A 17,118-nucleotide genomic window follows, 5' to 3' on the forward strand; every position below is an offset into this window, starting at 1 on the left:
TTTGAAGTTATGTTTTATTTCGGTTAAAAAGGGGGGAGTTTGAAAAGATTAATGTGTTTTTGATGAGGTTTGCCTTTAAGTACAAATATGTTCCTAATATTGTTTGCAGGGATTCTTATTCTTCATTTCCAAAATGTATTGGGATGAAGGTTGTTGTTGCTTAAGAGTAAATTATTTGAAATACACTGCCGTATACATATAATTATATAGGTAAAAGTGGATATTTTGTTTTCAATAATCTAATTACTTTATTTATAGCTGATAATGGAGACAATTATATTTACCAATGAAATATACACGTAAAAAATTACACTAAATCTTTGTAGTTCAAATAATTTTAGAAATATTTTCTTGTGTTTATGAACTCCAGTGAACTCCAAACCAGAGACTAACAGATCCATAACATGTTGTTTGCGGGAGAGAGCTGTGATTGGACGTTGGCGTGCTACGTCACCCGATATTGAATTCCTATTGGACACGCACAGACAAACCAACGCGTGACGTTATTTTCAAATTTCAGTGGCGGATGAATCGTTAGCGTCAGCTACCCGAAGCTGCACTGCAGTTTTAGCGAAGTTCTTTTCAATTAATTTGTTTTTTAAATATATTTTTACGAGCAATTTGGATCCAGTATGTCTTTTTCCAGAGCTCCGCTGAAAAGGTTTAATGAGCAAATTGGTAAGTGTCTTTAAAACGTTTGAAGCTAGTTATCAAATTGTCAATGCTAAAGCTTAGCTAAAAAAATAAGCAACAACGGCGAATAACACAATATGTATTCGTTTATGTTGGTATATTTTCAACTAAATAGAAACAAATGTAATACAATAACGTCAAAACGGAACAGGTGCTAACGTTGTGTTGTTGACTGAAGGCTGTGCTCCTCCGCCGGGGTCCTATGATATCAAAACGGGTGATTCAAAGGGCGTAGCGTCCTTTGACAAATCTGAGCGATTCAAATTGATGAAGACAGGTGAGTTCACACCACCATCATGTCAAAAACAATCCGGATTATGCAACTTCTTTTATTTAACCCTATCCCTACCGATTTGTAGCCACCGGGGCTGCTCTACCACCGCCAGCATCACCCTCCAGAGGGGTCTTTGTGTCCCCTGTCCGCAGGACTCTGTCCGTAGATGGTCTGGTAAGTGTGCAGTGTGTATTTGGAATAAATCAGAAAGCATTCACGTCGCTGAAGTGTGGTTCTTTGCTCACTGAACCTCAGGCAGAAGGATTGAGTGCAAGGAAGGAGAGGAACTGTATGACCCTGGAGAGGAAGAAGCAGAGACTCTTGGAAAGAGAGGTATCTCAAACTGTTCTTTTTCATGTTCCTGGTTTGTTATGGTTTTATTTTCCGCTGCACATCTGAGCTCGAACTGTGTGCTTTTCAGATCCGGTGCCTGGTGCAGCAGCGAGGGGAGCAGGATCGTCGCCTGCAGGTTTTGGAAGAAGAATTGAAGAAGGTGGAGGCCAGGCTGCTGGCTGCAGTCAGGGAGAGGACCGGCCTGGCGGCCAACGTTACCACGCTTGAGAGGCAAAGGGCAGAGCTCAAGAAAGTCAATGAGTTTCTCAAAAACAAGGTTTCAGACTGTTTGTTTGTTTTCTATTCATTTCTTTTTTCATTTCCCATAAACTTTGATGCATTTTTTGTAAAGTCTCAAACTTCCTCTTCATAAAAATGCTTTTTTTATTTTACATAGGTTTCTGCTGACACAACAAAAAAGAGAATTAATTCTCTTACAATGGAGCTGATGGAAGCAAGGAACAGTTTAGATGTTAAAAACCAGGTGTGTGTGATTTTAAAGACCAACTCCAATTAAAAAACTCATGTTTTTAGCATTCTCTAGTAGCATTTTTCTGATGAAAGAAGAGAACTTATATAAAGTCATTTAGGACTAAAGCTACATTATTTCTTTATTCAAATCATGATAGATCAGGAGTAGATGAAAACTTGCAGTTTGAAAAAGCTCAGGTTTGTGGGGTCCATTCTCTGCTACAATTCTGAAGCATCCACCTGCACACAAATAGATCAATTAATGTCTTTATTTTCCCTTTCTTAGCTGCCATCTGGCTCTAAATTGTACGATTGTATAGCTCTGAAATTTCTCTACGTCTTTTTTGTCACACTAATATTAGCTTGGACTTGTGAGGTGGTATATTGTAACGAGAGAGAATGTAAACAAAGGGAAAATAGAAAATATGTCTTAGAAAACGACAAGTTTTTTTTTTTTTAATGTATGGCTAAAAACTGCAAACAAATTTACAGTAGAAAAACTATAGTTGGGGTGGGACTTTAAGCATTTAAAGACAAACACAAAACAATATCTGCGACTCTGCTTATGTGTTTATCTCCAGGAGTTACATGTCCTGCAGATTAACAGTCAAGGACAAATGAACATGTTGGAAACTGATCTTCAGGCTTCCAAAGTTACTGTTTCCTCCCTCCAAGACAGAAATAAAGACTTGGGTAAGAGTTTGAACAATGTACTCAAGAAACATGTGCATTTTGGTAGCTTACTGTATATGTTTTTATTGTTTTTTTTTCCCCACCATGAAGAGGATCTCCATCAAGTGATGAAAACACAGAATAATGAGCTGGAAAATGAGAATGCTAGCTTACACGGTGAGGGTTCTTTTAATGGTTTTTAGTTAATCTATGTCTTAGTTGGAAAAAATGATTTATATTTATGAAGTAATTGTATATTAGAAGAAATTTATATTTTTCAACTTATCAATTTTTTTACAGCTGTGATCCTGGAGCTGAGGGAGGAGGTCAGAGTGCTGCAGGGGTACCTGGATGCTGCAAATGATCAGATCCAAGTATGAATAATTCCAGATAGACTAAATTTATTATTTATTTTTTTGTGTTTGAAATCATTGCTTTTTTCTGTTTACTTGTAGGATCTGCGCTTGAAGCTTCAAGAAAAATCACAGGAAAGCAATGCAGCCAGTTTTCAAGAGGAGAAACTTGAGTAAATCAAATATTTCTTCTGCTATTTTGATTTGGATCTGCATGTTTTGTAGTCCTCTGTTCATTTATGCTTTTTTTTCTGTAGGCAACTAGAAATGGAACTGGGAAACTGTACTGCAGAGCTAGAATGCTCTCAAAACACCCTGAAAGCAAAAGAGGAGGAGGCTCAAAAGTTTCAGCAAGACCTGCAGGCATCGAAGGATGCTTTATGGGAGGTGGAGAAAAGGCTGGAGTACCAGGAGCTGGAGCTCAAGGCTGCCCAAAAAGCTGTGAGTGAGTCGGAAAAGCAAATCAAGTCGGCCAACCTGGAAGTTCAAGAGTCTCAGGTGACGGTCCGCCAGCAGGAGGCGGAGCTCGTCAGGCTGAGAGAGGTGCTCAGGAGAACAGAGCGGGAGCTGGACGAGAGGGTGGCACACCTTGAACAAAAGTGTCTTTCCTCTGAGGAAGAGAGAAGTACGAATGTTGACATGTGCATGTCACCGAAAGTCACTGAAGTTTGTACTGAAGTAGCATCTTCTGTCGTGTCAGACAAGGTTCAAGAAGACGGGATCAGGAAGATAGAAGAGCTGAAGATGGAGCTGAGCTCAGTGCACCAAATGAAAAGAGATGAAAGAAAGAGAAAGATTCAACTTGAGCAAGAGCTTGCTACTCTTTCTGAGGAGCTGACCAAGGAAAAGGTTTGGATTATTATGCACCTCTATAGATGTGTCCATTTAAGAAGCTTTGCTGACTGTCATGATGTGTTTTAGGCTCTTGTGGATTCCCTGACTCTCCTGGTGGAGCAAGAAAGGAATGAGTCTGAGGAGCACTTGAGACAGCTGAAGGAGGAGATGGAGGAGGTTCTGGGAGAGCTTGCTTCTATGGAGGAACAAGAGCAGAGGAGGCAGGAGGTGATAAAGAAGAGCCAGGAGGTTGTTGATACTCTCGAGGAGGAAAAAGATAAGCTGGGGCAGGAGCTGAATACTACAAAAGAACTTTTAATGAAGTAAGAGACCAAAGACAGAACTTCTTTTTCTTTGTTTTTACCCTCTTTGTTGCTGTTTAATAGTAGCGTACACTAGTTCTCCCACAAACGATTATTTTAATAGTTGACTAATCACCAATTATTTTTTCTGATTAGTCAACTAAGCAGGTCATTCGCAAACTGACTGTAAAGCGCAGATCTTAGCCATCATTAGATTTAAACTAACTACAAACTAGATATATAGCATTACCTGCATTAATGCTGGTGTTAATACTGTAAGCTGAATTTGGCTGCTGAAGATGCTAATACTGAAGGATGAAGATGCTGAAATTGATAGCTAATAGCTGAAAATGCTAAAGCTAATAGCCAGCTGAAATATTTGCTAAACTCCAAATTAGCCAAAAAACTGAAAAAAAAATCCTAAATTAGCCAAAATAGCTAGCATCTAGCTTAAATATTAGCTAAACTCCATAATGGCCTAAAACACCTTGAATAAATGCAGAAATAGTCCAAAAAGCTAGCAGAATTCCAATATAACTTTCAACTTTACTACACTCTGACTCCATATAATATCAAGTAACGACTGATCGACTATTAAATTAGTTGTCGACTATTTTAATGGTCGATTAGTCGACTAATCGTGACAGCCCTTGCGTACGCTAAAAATCGAGTCGTTTGACAATCGTGTCTTTGGTGTTTTTAACATGTTCTTGTACCATTTTTCTCATGATGGTGGACATAGAAAGAAAATTAGGATTTTAATATTAGTATTGTAAGTACTTACAGGTCATTAATTTCTCATAGAAAAGGGGCATTTTGCACAAATTTAATTTTTTTTTTCTCCAAAAATGTGTCTATATTTTCAAGAAAAAAACATCAACCTTTATTAGTTCACTATACAACTTTTACATATTAAAGTGTGGTTGTGTGTTTTGCTGTAACCTTTAACCTGTTTTTCTACAGAAAAAAAAATACACAAATGATATATTTTTATTTCGTAAAACTTGACTGATTGTGCTGTGAAACGGTGGCTAATGCACCATATCGCTAACTAGCTGTTAGTGGCTTTGGTCACCCCTTAAATGAGTAAGGTAGATTTATTGGAATGCAGCTTTATTCCAAATCACTGTCATTCACCTTGATTTGTCATCTCCAAAAAATGGAGAGAAGCTAAGAGTTTTGCTGGCAATTATCCTTTTTTAAATTAGTTCTGAAATAATACATTTTCCTAAGCTTAATGTCCAAAACGAAAACCAAAAGTTTTTCGATTTCTCATCAACCAAAACCCAGTAGCAGCCACAAAGTCTTCACCCTTTAGAAAAATAAGATACTGATTTTTGCTACTGACGTGATACGTTGTAATAAACTATTATTTTTTGGGGTTATTTTTGGTATAAATAAAACATAAACATGAGGAGAAATAGCTTTTTTTAAACAAGTATGAAATAGTGAATATTTTTTGACAGAGCTTTGCACAACTTCCTTTCAAAATAAAAGACATCCTACATCATAGGATCATGTCGATGCAGCAAATGCAGGAAGTGTAAAGTCATCAATAGTTAAAAAATGTTTGTTTGACTGTTACTGGTACTTTTCAGCCACAAATTCATAAATATAACCAACCAAAACTAAATCGGAGCCAATGAAGTGACTCTTATCATATATTAAAACCGTGAGGCACACTTTAAATCCTTGAATTTGTTCAAAAATAGAAAATCTGCTTTATAATTCAGTGGATTATAACTTAACGTAATTCTTCTTATTGACAATAAACTGATTTTCTGTGATGAATGAAGCTCAAAATTTGGTCCAAATGTCTGAGCCACGTGTGGCTCCATAGCCGTAGGTTCCAGACCTCTGCTCTAGATGCACTCCAGTCATCTTTTGATCTATTTTAAAAGCGTTTCTAGTTGTCCTCTAATTATGATTATTTCATTTTTAGCCAAAATCTAAAAACCTGCATCATTTTCTAGGACATAGTTTCTGCAGAGCAGCAGTAAGTTGATTAGGAATTCGCCTCTGAGTTGTGGGCGGGACCGTTGGCATGGCATAACTCCGCCCACCCTTCCCTTTCCTGTTACTAAGAGCTTAGTGTTGAAATACATATTTAGAAATGCAATACTTTTTCTTTATATATGTCATCCATCTGAAAGAAATACCACAAAAACATAAAAAAACAACAATTACATAGTTTTTATTGGACTTTTTTGCATTTCTTACTTTAAAGTGATACTGTGTCTTTCACTAATTTGTTCCAAAAGTTAAAGATAGAAAGCAAAATTGGGTTGTCACAGTCAGTTATTGCTTCTCCATATATTCTCTTGTGCGGTGGTGCTGCCAAATTCTGAACTAACAGCACTTCCTCGTACATCCAGGTGGGGGCAGTAGTTATGCACTTCTGTAGGGTCCATGAACTGAAAGGATTTAACACTTTCACAAGTTTGAGGAAGACTTTCCCTGAAGTACATTTGATTGATCACATTAACTTTAAGTGGTTTTGAAATTATTTTAATATCTGACAAAATTACTATTATGAACTCATGAATTTGCATTTTTCTCTATTCATGCAAAAAATATAATTATTATTTTTTTAAGATTGAGAAAAATTTCTTCGCTTAATTAAGCCTCTGGATATTTTACCATTGAGTTGAACAACATTTCATTAAATGGTTATTTAAGCAAATTGCATTGTAAGATGATGAAGTAACTTTTTCCTGGTCATTTTCAGTAAGACCAACGATGTGGAAAGTTTGAAAAAGGTGCATTTAACTGCCATGAAAGAACTTGGAGAGGCGAGCGCAATCTCTCAGCAGAGGATGAGCAATATTGTCTCTGAGCTGGAAAGGTGAGCGTTTGAGCGTCGGTGTTCTTTGATGTTTTTAATCGGGATTCTGTCGGCGTGCGAACTTCACAGAAAGCTTGCTTTGCTTTTCAGCGCCAGCGAGGCTCTGGAGGATGCAAAGAAAAGGGAGAAAGAGCTGGAGGCAGAGGTGAGGAGAGTGACCCAACAACTGAAGGAGGTGATGGACAAAGTGGTGGAGCATACAGAGGAAGAAATCAACCAGTTGAGAGAGTTGTCAGACGAGCGCCAAGAGACCCTGTTGGTTGAAGCAAGAGCCAGAGAGGAAAATGCAAAGTACGTTTTGAAGTACTTTTTGTTGAAATATTTGTCATTTCCACACTTTTTCATCCTTTTTTTGACCTTGCAGAATATTGCTGGAGGCGCAGGCTTGCCTGGCACAAAAAGATGAGGAGATGAAGGCCACAGAAGAGCGCCACGCAGCTCTAATCAGTCAGCTTCAGCAGGAGCTACAACTGCAGACAAATGGCAAAGACGAGGCACTGAGGCAACTGGAGGAACAGAGAAATCAGAGTTTAACTCAGTTCCAGCTGGAGAGAGAAAAGGACCAGAAACTGCTGGAGGAGATCAGCCGAGAAAAGATGGAACTAATAAAGCAGCTTCAAGAAGAGAGAGAAGAAAAAGTTCAGATTCAGACGATCCTGGAGGAAGAAAAAGAGGCTTTGATGGCTGAGAGGAGAAATTGTGAGCAGGTCAGATCAGATGTTCTTGCATTACAGCGCGAGCTGGAGAAGGTGGAGGAGGGCAGAACGAGTCTGCTGGCTGAAGTCGAACGCAAAGAGCAGCTCAGGCACCGACTCCAAACCCAGCTAAGCACTTTTGAGCAAGACAAGGATCGGCTTTTGTCCCGCTTGGGCGACGTCAAACAAGAACTTGTAAGGTTCCAGACCCAATTAGACCTTATGGCGGAGAAGAAACAGGCTTTGGAGCGGGAGCTGGAAACTCAAAAGCAGGGTGGGCTCGCCCTGAGGGAACAAGTGCTAGTTCTGTCTCAGGAAAAAGTTACTCTGCAGTGGGAGCTGGAGGAGCAGAGACAGGAACACCAAAGACAGTTAGCTAAAGCACAAGAGAGGTGAGCAGGGCTCCATTTTCTACATGACGGTGGATTTCTTTGTTCCTCGTCTCATTTTTCTTGTCTTTTCAGCTCCCAGTGCTCTGAGATTAAGCATTGGAAGAAGCAGTATGAAGATCTTTTTGCTAAAGTCGGGCCCTTCCAGGTCAGTTAGATAAATACCAAAACACAGATTATTATTTATTTATTTTTTTATTGATAAAGTCTAAAATCAAAATACTCACAAACTTTTCTTATAGAAACAGACCTACTCCCTTGAAATCCTGAGTTTTTGACACGTTCCTTTGGATTTTTCTGACGATGGAGGACATATATAGAAAATTAATCTCAGAATTACATTTATAAGTATTTCTTTATTCAAATTGTTATGAACGCAGTTGGAAAAGAGCTTATTTGGTTTATTTGTGATGTAAAAAAAATATGCTGGGAGAGCCACAATCTCCCTGCTCTGAGTTTTAAGCAACAGGAAGGAGAAAGGGGGCGGGGTTGCTTCTCACCAAAGGTCCCGCCCACATTTCAGAGGTGAATTCCTATTGAACTACTGCTGCTCATGCGCAAACTGGATGTTAAGCACACATCTTAGCCATCATTAGCTTTAAACTAAATAAAAAATAGATGTATAGCCAGATACCCAGAAAAAAACAGAAAAAGCATGCAGCTGAATTTTTAGCTAAACTCCAAAGTAGCATTTAAACCAAAAAAAATCTTAAATTAGCCAAAAAAGATACCATACAACTGAAATATTAGCTAAACTCCAAATTAGCCAAAAAAAAACTTTAATAAATCCATATAATAAAAAGTAACGACTAATCAACTATTAAATTAGTCATTAAATATTTTAATAGTCGATTAGTCAACTAATCGTGGCAGCCCTACTGCTCTGCAGAAACTATGTCCCAGAAAAAGACAGATTTTAAAAACTGTCTAAAAACATCACAATTAAAAGATTACTGGGAATGTTTTTAAAATAGCTCAAACAATCACCAGAGCGAGTATTTAAAAAGTACATTTCAATACATTTTCAAACACCTTCAGTATTTTTTTTTTTTTCCTAAAAATGTTGGTGACTCAGCCCCTCCCACATTTCACAAACTCGGGACAGATTCAATATTTCAAAAATGTTTCCACCTAAAGTCATAAAACATTGAATCTATGAATTTGGATAAAATGCTTTTAAAAGTTAAAAAAAAGTCTTGAATTTTGATATTTGAACCTTTAAGATTGTGCCGTTTGAAACGTCTCACTGTTTCACATGTTTTGTCAAAAATTAAATTTTTCAACCATAATTATTTTAATCAAATGATGAAAACAAACAGCGGCAGAACCAACCATTAAGCACCAAAACGCTGAATATCGACTACCGGCTTCATAATGGCACAGATCCCAAACAAGAAGATAAGAAGCTACAGTTTTGGTCATAAAATGGAATAAATGAATATTATGGTAACTAATTAATAACATGTAAAATAGTAATAAAATGATAAATTGGTCTTAATTGTGACATGCATAAGCTTGAAAAGGTCTTAAAAACTCTGAAATTTAACTGGTTCGTGTTTAAAAACTCCTAGTAGTTTAATTGAAACTTTTAGGAAAACATGCACCATTGGAAATTCACATAATTTTCACTCTATATTGTTAAAATCAATACATGACTGTTTCTACAGTCTAGCTGTGATTGATTGTGTGCTAAAGGGCTCTAACGATGAGCATCAAATGTGTCCAGGCCTTCAGAGTCTTTATAGAGTTTCAGATTTGATAAACTCCCAGTAAGTTTGATTTTATTTTTGTCTGTCTTCACAAGCGGATGCCAGAGAATAGTTTCTGTCACTGTGCCCCTGACTCTGCATGCTAACGGGCACAGTCGGCTTGTAAAAACCAGGAGAAATTAGAACCCTTGAAGCATCACATTATGCAAACAAATGACACATTTTTGTCACAAAACTTTGACTTTGTACTAAATTATGTATATTTTTTTGCATTACACCCACAGGAACAGCTGAATGCCTTTGCAGCGGAGCGAAATGCGCTGCTCAACGAAAACGGAGCAAACCAGGAGGAACTAAACAAATTAGCGGATGCTTATGCCCGTCTCCTGGGGCACCAGAACCAGAAGCAGAAGATCAAACATGTGGTGAAGCTCAAAGACGAGAACATCTCTCTAAAACAGGTGGAATCTTGGAGCAGCACCATCTGCTTTGCAAAGCACATATTTAGTCTGAAAGTCGTGCTGTAACACCCTCCCCCCCCTCCTCCTCCTCCGCCTTTTTTCTCACATATGTGCGTGTAGGAGGTGTCAAAGCTTCGTACCCTGGTGAGTCGGCAGAAGAGTGATTTGGAGCAGTTGAAGTCAAAGCTCCCCGGTGCTTCTCGCCGCAGGTTTGATCCCAGCAAAGCTTTCCAGCATGACAAGGAGAACAGGCACGCCGAAGCAACTGAAGCTCTAAAAGAAGGTGAGCACTAAATTTAATACAGACTAAAAACGCCTTTTTTTATTTTATAAAGCGGGGCTCAAGGCTGACAACTGTGCCCATCTCTTGGAAAGTATAAAAGTACGTTTTACGATTCCATAAAAGCTGGGCTACTACAAAAGATGCTATTTGATTTATTATTTTCCATATTCCTCAACTATCTCGTAAAGCACAACTGCTGCGTACTCATTCATGTGTGAGATGACTGTAACTGTAAAACGGCTTGTTATCGATGCTTGATGAGAACAAAGTTCGGAGAGAGGAGTTGTACCTGCTGTCCGGCGAGCCACCTGACCCCTAAATGATGTTTTATAACCTTAGGGCACTTAGGATCTTGGATAAAGTTTATTATGTTGAATTCAGGTGGATCAATAATTTAAAAAAAATGAATACTCAAACTTCCATTTTAAGTGGATTTCTATCCATTATCTTCTGTTTTTTTTATTCTGGGTTACGAGGGCAGCAGTCGCTCCCGCCACCTATTCCGGTTCTTCCGGGAGGATCCCGAGGCATTCCCAGGCCAGCCAGGAGACACGATTTTCTCCAGAGTGTCCTGGGTTTGCCGCCGGCCTCCTCCCGGTTGGACATGCCCGTAACGTCTCACTAGTAAGGCGCCCACGTGGCATTCTCGCCAGATGTCCAAACCGGCTCAGTGTATTAAAGACTCAGATAGAAGGAAATGTCATTATGTTTTCTCCTTCACATGGTCAATTTTATACTTTAAGTTGATGATCAGCTTTATTTACCGTGTTCTTACAATATAATTCAAAATTGTCTAATTTCTATTTTTGATTGTGTTTTTGCTAGGAAACCATAATGAATAGCGGAGACTGTCTAAACAAGAGGAGCTTTTCATGCAGAAAACTACATTTTTCTCTATGATAATTTCTGCCCAACTTATGTTTCTCAAATTGTGAACTTTATTACTTTGTGTAACCTCACATTACTGGTGCATTACATCATTTTGTTTGTTTACTAACCTGAGAGGTTTCTAGTTTGTTTGGAGAGAATGAAATGTGCACATAGGTGGAGGGATTCATTCTAATGGGCAGATTAATCTTGTTTAGTATTTTATAAAACATAACTTTGGAAATTGTTCTTCTGTAAATAAAGACTAATTTTAAATACTTGGAGTTTTACTATTATTTCGCAAAAAAAAACAAAACAGTTTTTGCTTTTCTCTCCGTGGCCACTGGAGGGCACCCTTGCACTGCAGCTCCAGCTGAGCACTTTTCATTTCTAATAACTACAAAGAACAAAAAAATTCACATCTGCTGAGAGGAGCTTTGGGTTATGGGTTAATAAACTTTATTTCCTTCAGTTTATAAGACATAGCCAGCAAGTTTTGAGCCAGAAAGTTGACTTTGGGACCTCTATTTTTACCAGCTATGAACGGTGAGTGGGAGAGTCAGTCGCAGTAGCCCTCCAGGTGGTGAATGCTGCATGGCTTATGGCAGCACTGCTCCACAATCCCTCTTTTCACCTTAGGTTCATCACGGCCAGACTGATCCCTCCACAGCCGCTCCTCTTGTCTGGCCCTTTTAGACAGGAAACCTTTGAAGCGGAAAGAGTTTTCCACAGCCGTGTTAAGTCCCGCTGCTTCTATGCAAATCCTCTGAAAATGCCACTGACTGTTCAGACTTTCATGGGGACTTTATATCTAGTTAACCTAATCGCAGCAATCCATTTAATCTTATTGGTTGCTGCTTTGAGAGCGACGATATAAAGGCGATCCAAAGAAGCATATAGCACAGCTTACAGCCTGATGTTAACTTCAAAAACAGCAGTGGAGTGTTTGTGGTGGAGGATCTAAATAATGCATTTGGAGGGGAACTTCATGAGAGATTTGAAAACTTCACGGGATTCAATGAATTGATTCGCCACATCATAGATGTTTAAAGCAACACTGAAGGGATGTATTAAAGATGTAATATCCTGAAGCCTTCAATTTTTTTTTTTCTCCAAATTTCAGTTTGCAGATGTGATCCTCTCAACCCACTAAATCAGAATCCCAATTATTGTGCATTTAAAGGTGGAAATTGGGGTATCTGAGGATGTGGATCTAAATTAATTCACACCAGGCTGTTGTAGATAAGACAGATTCTAAGATACTTTACATGTCAAAGGGCTGGGCTTAACATTCTATTAACCAAAATTAGTTTGATCTGTTCTTAGAAGAGTCAATTTAATAAATTATTTTATTATTTCAGAGAATAACAGCTTTTTTGTTACTTTGCAATGCGGAATTGCATCATTTTTAATAATGAAAGTTCCATTTAAAAAAGGAATGTTAAAGCAATTTTTTCATAAGCAAATAAAATTGGTTTTGAATCAAATTGGGAATGAAAATGACAAGATTTTTGATGGAAATCATTGAACAGCAATATTTGCTCTATGTGGTCCCCAACATGTCAGTAACGTATGCACATTTATTTGGTCAGTGCTTTTGCCAGAATATTACAGAACCCCCCAAAGAAAAACAAAAAAATATTTATTTGTTTATTTTTTTTGTTAATTGAAGTAAAAAAAAATCTGATTACTAACTAGTGCGCACTGGATAGTAACTTTTTTTTTTCTAAAAATTGAACTAAAAAATGAATTATTTTCTAAAAATTGAAGTAAAAACATGTTTTATTTTTTTTTCCTCTTGTTACTAAATGGTGCACAGATAGAAACTGGGAAAAAAAATTTGATAAAAAAAATTTCACTAACTGGTGCATACCAGATAGCAGCTGGGGGAAAAAAAATCTAAAAACTGAAGTAAAATAAAAATGTGTGCACACTAGATTGCAGCTGGTAAAAAAAAATTGAAGTTATAAAAATTCTGTTTGCTTTGCTTTATGTACAGCACTTTGAGCTGTTTCCTTGCATGTAAGGTGTTTTATAAATAAAATTTAATTTGAAATTGAATTAACTGGTGCACACCAGATAGCAAATGGGGAAAAAAAAAAATTAAGGTTAAAAAAAATATTTTTACTAACTGGTGTGCACCAGATAGTAACTGGGGAAAAATCTAAACTTAAAATTTAAAAAAAGTTTTTTTTTTTTTTTTTTTTAAGTTTAGGTAAAAACGAGTATTGTTACTAAGTGGTGTGCACCAGTTAGTAACCAGAATTATTATTATTTTTTTTTTAACGTCAATTTTTAGTAAAAACTTTTTTTTTTACTTCAATTTTTTTGTTACTTTGATGTCCCTTTAGGGGCTCCGTAAAGAATAACATAAAATCGTGTAGTTTTCTTTCACAGAAATCATCGTACCAAGTTGATTTCCCAGGTCCCGCTTGTGGGCTCGGTGAGGGTTGTAGAAAAAGCCCCGGTCTCCACAGACAAAGAAAAGGGCGTCCACCAGGTGGGAGCCACACAGGTGCTGGAGGGGCGCCGAGGTTGCCCCTGGCGAGTAGATCAGCAGGATCACAGCTAACAGCACCCATGATGCCCTGGCCATAAGAGTGAGAGTGCTTGGAAACGGCAAAAAAGAAGAAAAAGCAAAATGACACACAATTGATAAAAAATTCATCATGTTAGATTTTTAACTCAATACTTCTATCAATACTTAACACCTCAGGCCAGATAAATGAAAGTTGGAGGGGGGATAAAGTCACGCTGAAAGTTAATTGGAACTTTCTCCATGACACCAACCATTACAAGACCACTTTATTTTAATAACTGTAGTTTTATATATATATATATATATATTCCAAGCTCTGAATTCTTACTAGATAGCTCTAGGCAGGGAATAATAGCTCCCTCAATATAAGAGACACACACAGCAATACCCTAACTCAAAATATGGGCTTTGAAGTGAGCAGTAAACTGAATAATTCATTCCTTCATTGGAAATCAAAGTCCGCGATAAAAAGGGATGGTAAAACAAGGTCTACAAAAGAGTCAGAGTTTGACGTTTGTCTCTAAACTTTTTCAAATGACTGCCCACTCAAAGGGGACTAAATGAAATTCAGACACATGACATCTACATGACCCCAAAGAGCAGATTTTTTGAAAAAAATATTAAAACCATTTATTAAGTTATAACCAAAAGTCACTGTTAATAGTGTAAAAATGGAATAATCAAACTTTTTGCTCATATATTTCAGTTCAAAATATGTTTTTGTTCTGTAAAGCCACTTTGCATTTATAAAACTTATAAATAAAGTTTGATTTGAACAGTTACAAGGATTCCATTCTGTGCAGCAGCTAATCAGCAAAATTGAAAGTTTCAATTTCAAAGTGAAAATATGTATCTAGCAGCAGCTCAAATGGAATGCAGCTTTTTAAAAAAAATAATAAATTATTAAATATCAAATTAATCATTTTAACAGTTACTTTACCAACGCACCGGCCTGCCACTCCTCTGTCCCTCTGGGCTGTATGCCAGGCTCCTTGGCACAGTAGATTGGTTGAATAATAGACTGCCAACCCTACACTTCATTTTTATCCTGGTTACCATATATGTGCATTTTTTAAAGGTTAAAATCCCGTGGGGAATACGGAGAAGTTTGCTCACCTGTCTTTGAGGTTCTGAAGCAGCTGGTGGTTGCAGATGAAAGGGTCCAGCAAGGTGCAGAGAACATCTCTACTTGGCCACCTTTCCCCTTTTTAACTCTCCACATCCAGCTGGCCCTCATCCATGTCACCAGAAAGCTCTGAGGTCTCGTCATTAACACCCTGACCTCTAATCATGCTTGATCTGCTGCTCAGTGTCGCTACGTCACTTAGCGGACTGTGGACCAACAGCGCGGGGATAACGCAGAGAATGCAGCCATGCTCAGTGATACCCACATAAACCCCTGCTGTGTAATGGCCTGACTGGCACCGTTCACAAGCTTACAAACACCATATGTCACAGCCTGATCACACTGTAGATTAGACAACTTTCAGGCTTATCACTGGCCGCTTATGGGGTGTTTCAGCATAACGGGCGGAAACCGATTCCTGTGCCGGTGGGCCGCCTGCGGGAGGGCATCAGGTTCTTCAAGGGACTCCATTCTATTTCTATACAGTCTTTTGCAAGCTATTGTTGCTTCTGGAGCCTGTGCCAGCTGTCTTTAGGTGAAGTGAGAGCTCACCCAGGGCATTCAATGGAAAGATACACTCTCATGTTTCTATACTCTTTGGACTGCAAATGAGATTCACAACACATGCTGGGAATTTTGAGAATGGGGGACAGTTGGTGATGATAAACTAGGAAGTCCTTCAAAATAAGATAAAAGTAGGCATAAAGCTGGTATGATGCCTGTACTGAGAGTTTGAGTATTAATACAAATGATGAATTCTGGGGCATCAGTGTTGCCAATATGGCGGTTTTAGGTAAAAGAATTGACTTTTAAACTGAAGTTTTTACTTCCTGTCTATGTGGTCTGTGGCACATCCTCAAATTTCAACATTTGCATTGTCAGCCGGTAAAAGTTGTCTGCGCTTCCATTCTGAGTGACAAAAAGGCTGTCCTTGAACGCCTCACCAAATCAAAAGCTTCTGTAAAAATGCAATTCTTCAAAGAACGAGGAACCTTTTAAAAGTTCCAAAAACATTATTTTATTGAAGACAAGCAAAAGCAAGAAAAGAATCAAGCTTTATATTCAACAAAAATATACTTATTATTCTGAATTATTTACTTAGGAGTCATTTTTTAAGGAAGATTCTCAAAAAATTAATCAACAAATCATTTTAATTTTGGACGGTTGAATATTTTTTTTAACAGTTATAAGCAAATGGCTTTTTAAAAATTTATATATTTTAGGAATTTCACTTTTTTATTATTTATTATAAAAAATATATAGTTTATTGTTCAGTAATTTGTCATTTATATACTTCTTTTATAATGCTGTAGTTTGCAACCAAAATAGATGCAAAAAAAAAATCAAAATCTTACCTTAATCTTGTGAATGCTGCTCTTTATCTTTACAGGAACAAAATTAGATAAATAATTTTTAAAATTATTTTTCTTCTTTTTTCAGGAGGAAATAATAAAAATAATTATAAATGGGCATATTGCAAAATAATGGAAACAATTTAAATGACACAATGAAAAAAAAAAAAAAAAAAGAAAGTATAGGGTAAATAATGTAAGATCACCTAGATGTTATGGGGATCGTATCTAACCAGTTGTTTGCCTTAAAGAAAAAAATGAAGTATATTTAATTTTTTATTTTTTTTGGCTATGTATGAATAACACATCTTTTCCCTGAATCTTTTTACTGGCAGTCAACCCATCTTCTATCAGCGGACCTTGAAGCATTTGAACTGTTAGCGCTCGCTGCATTTGTCTGTGACTTGATGCAATCCTTGAAGGACCTGCAGGGAAGGATCGCAAAAAAACCCAAACAAAAAAAAAAAAACTGAGTATTCGAATTGCACAGTAGACCTCTGACCTCTGAAACAAAACATCAGCACGGAGACTCCATTTAGACAAATGCATCTTTTTATTTTATTGCTGTTAATTATGAAAATTAATAAAACAAAAATAAAATTAATGAAGCGATATGTTTGAAATAGTTTGGAATAAAAACCCACAGGCCCCGGAACACTGACATGAACAAATTGAATTTTATAATTATTGCATCCATCAAAAATAATTGGTTAATAAAAACTCTCTGAGCAAAAATTATTTTTCAAAAAAGCCTTATCTTTTTAAAACTAAATGTGATCATATTTCATGAATTCAACATTTCTCTTTTTGCTTATATTTTCATTTATATGGGATAGAAGATCACAGCATCAAAACATGAATTGATAGTTCGGTTTTAAAGTAATCAATTAATCCAATCCTACTTTCAGCATTTCTTATTT

At 37.2% G+C, this 17,118-nt stretch overlaps 2 protein-coding genes across 6 annotated transcripts; one reads left to right on the top strand and one right to left on the bottom strand.

The window, feature by feature from the left end:
* The first annotated feature begins 496 nt into the window (after positions 1-496).
* hmmr (hyaluronan-mediated motility receptor (RHAMM)) lies at positions 497-11,459 on the top strand. 4 transcript variants are annotated; one of them, XR_002920510.2, is made up of 21 exons: positions 497-678; positions 872-970; positions 1,053-1,141; positions 1,223-1,300; positions 1,389-1,577; positions 1,698-1,784; positions 2,353-2,464; positions 2,555-2,620; positions 2,744-2,817; positions 2,899-2,969; positions 3,054-3,421; positions 3,497-3,645; positions 3,718-3,953; positions 6,661-6,777; positions 6,868-7,068; positions 7,142-7,864; positions 7,937-8,009; positions 9,855-10,031; positions 10,152-10,175; positions 10,241-10,314; positions 11,140-11,459. XR_002920510.2 is itself a non-coding variant. In XM_024283811.2 (21 exons), the coding sequence occupies exons 1-21, from the start codon at positions 633-635 to the stop codon at positions 11,154-11,156; spliced, it is 3,060 nt and encodes a 1,019-aa protein (XP_024139579.1). In that variant the 5' UTR covers positions 499-632; the 3' UTR covers positions 11,157-11,459. The 4 variants fall into 4 exon arrangements, 3 of the variants coding, with proteins under 3 accessions (XP_024139578.1, XP_024139579.1, XP_024139577.1); XM_024283811.2 differs by having other exon boundaries at positions 499-678; positions 3,054-3,237; positions 3,313-3,421; positions 10,152-10,314; XM_024283810.2 differs by having other exon boundaries at positions 498-678; positions 7,946-8,009; positions 10,152-10,314.
* Positions 11,460-11,606: 147 nt separating this feature from the next.
* LOC112153519 (insulin) lies at positions 11,607-15,548 on the bottom strand. Of its 2 annotated transcripts, none has more exons than XM_024283803.2 (3): positions 14,661-15,548; positions 13,591-13,790; positions 11,607-11,886 (listed from the first exon to the last, which is right to left on the bottom strand). In XM_024283803.2, exons 1-3 carry the CDS (start codon positions 14,777-14,779, stop codon positions 11,741-11,743), a joined length of 465 nt encoding a protein of 154 aa, XP_024139571.2. In that variant the 5' UTR covers positions 14,780-15,548; the 3' UTR covers positions 11,607-11,740. The 2 variants fall into 2 exon arrangements, with proteins under 2 accessions (XP_024139571.2, XP_024139573.1); XM_024283805.2 differs by having other exon boundaries at positions 14,669-15,545.
* Between the last annotated feature and the right edge of the window lie 1,570 nt (positions 15,549-17,118).

Source organism: Oryzias melastigma, linkage group LG10 (assembly GCF_002922805.2).
Source record: "Oryzias melastigma strain HK-1 linkage group LG10, ASM292280v2, whole genome shotgun sequence".
NCBI lineage: Eukaryota > Metazoa > Chordata > Actinopteri > Beloniformes > Adrianichthyidae > Oryzias > Oryzias melastigma.

What these genes read in the sequence shown, in the direction of transcription:
- hmmr (XM_024283809.2), top strand. Translation starts at nt 633, where the DNA reads ATGTCTTTTTCCAGAGCTCCGCTGAAAAGGTTTAATGAGCAAATTG. An exon ending in ATTGTCTCTGAGCTGGAAAG is followed by an intron (nt 6,778 to 6,867) that starts GTGAGCGTTTGA and finishes TTTGCTTTTCAG; the next exon opens with CGCCAGCGAGGCTCTGGAGG. An exon ending in CTAAAGTCGGGCCCTTCCAG is followed by an intron (nt 8,010 to 9,854) that starts GTCAGTTAGATA and finishes TTACACCCACAG; the next exon opens with GAACAGCTGAATGCCTTTGC.
- LOC112153519 (XM_024283803.2), bottom strand. Translation starts at nt 14,779, where the DNA reads ATGGTAACCAGGATAAAAATGAAGTGTAGGGTTGGCAGTCTATTATTC. An exon ending in AGTGGCAGGCCGGTGCGTTG is followed by an intron (nt 13,791 to 14,660) that starts GTAAAGTAACTG and finishes GCCGTTTCCAAG; the next exon opens with CACTCTCACTCTTATGGCCA. An exon ending in GGACCTGGGAAATCAACTTG is followed by an intron (nt 11,887 to 13,590) that starts GTACGATGATTT and finishes TCCGCTTCAAAG; the next exon opens with GTTTCCTGTCTAAAAGGGCC.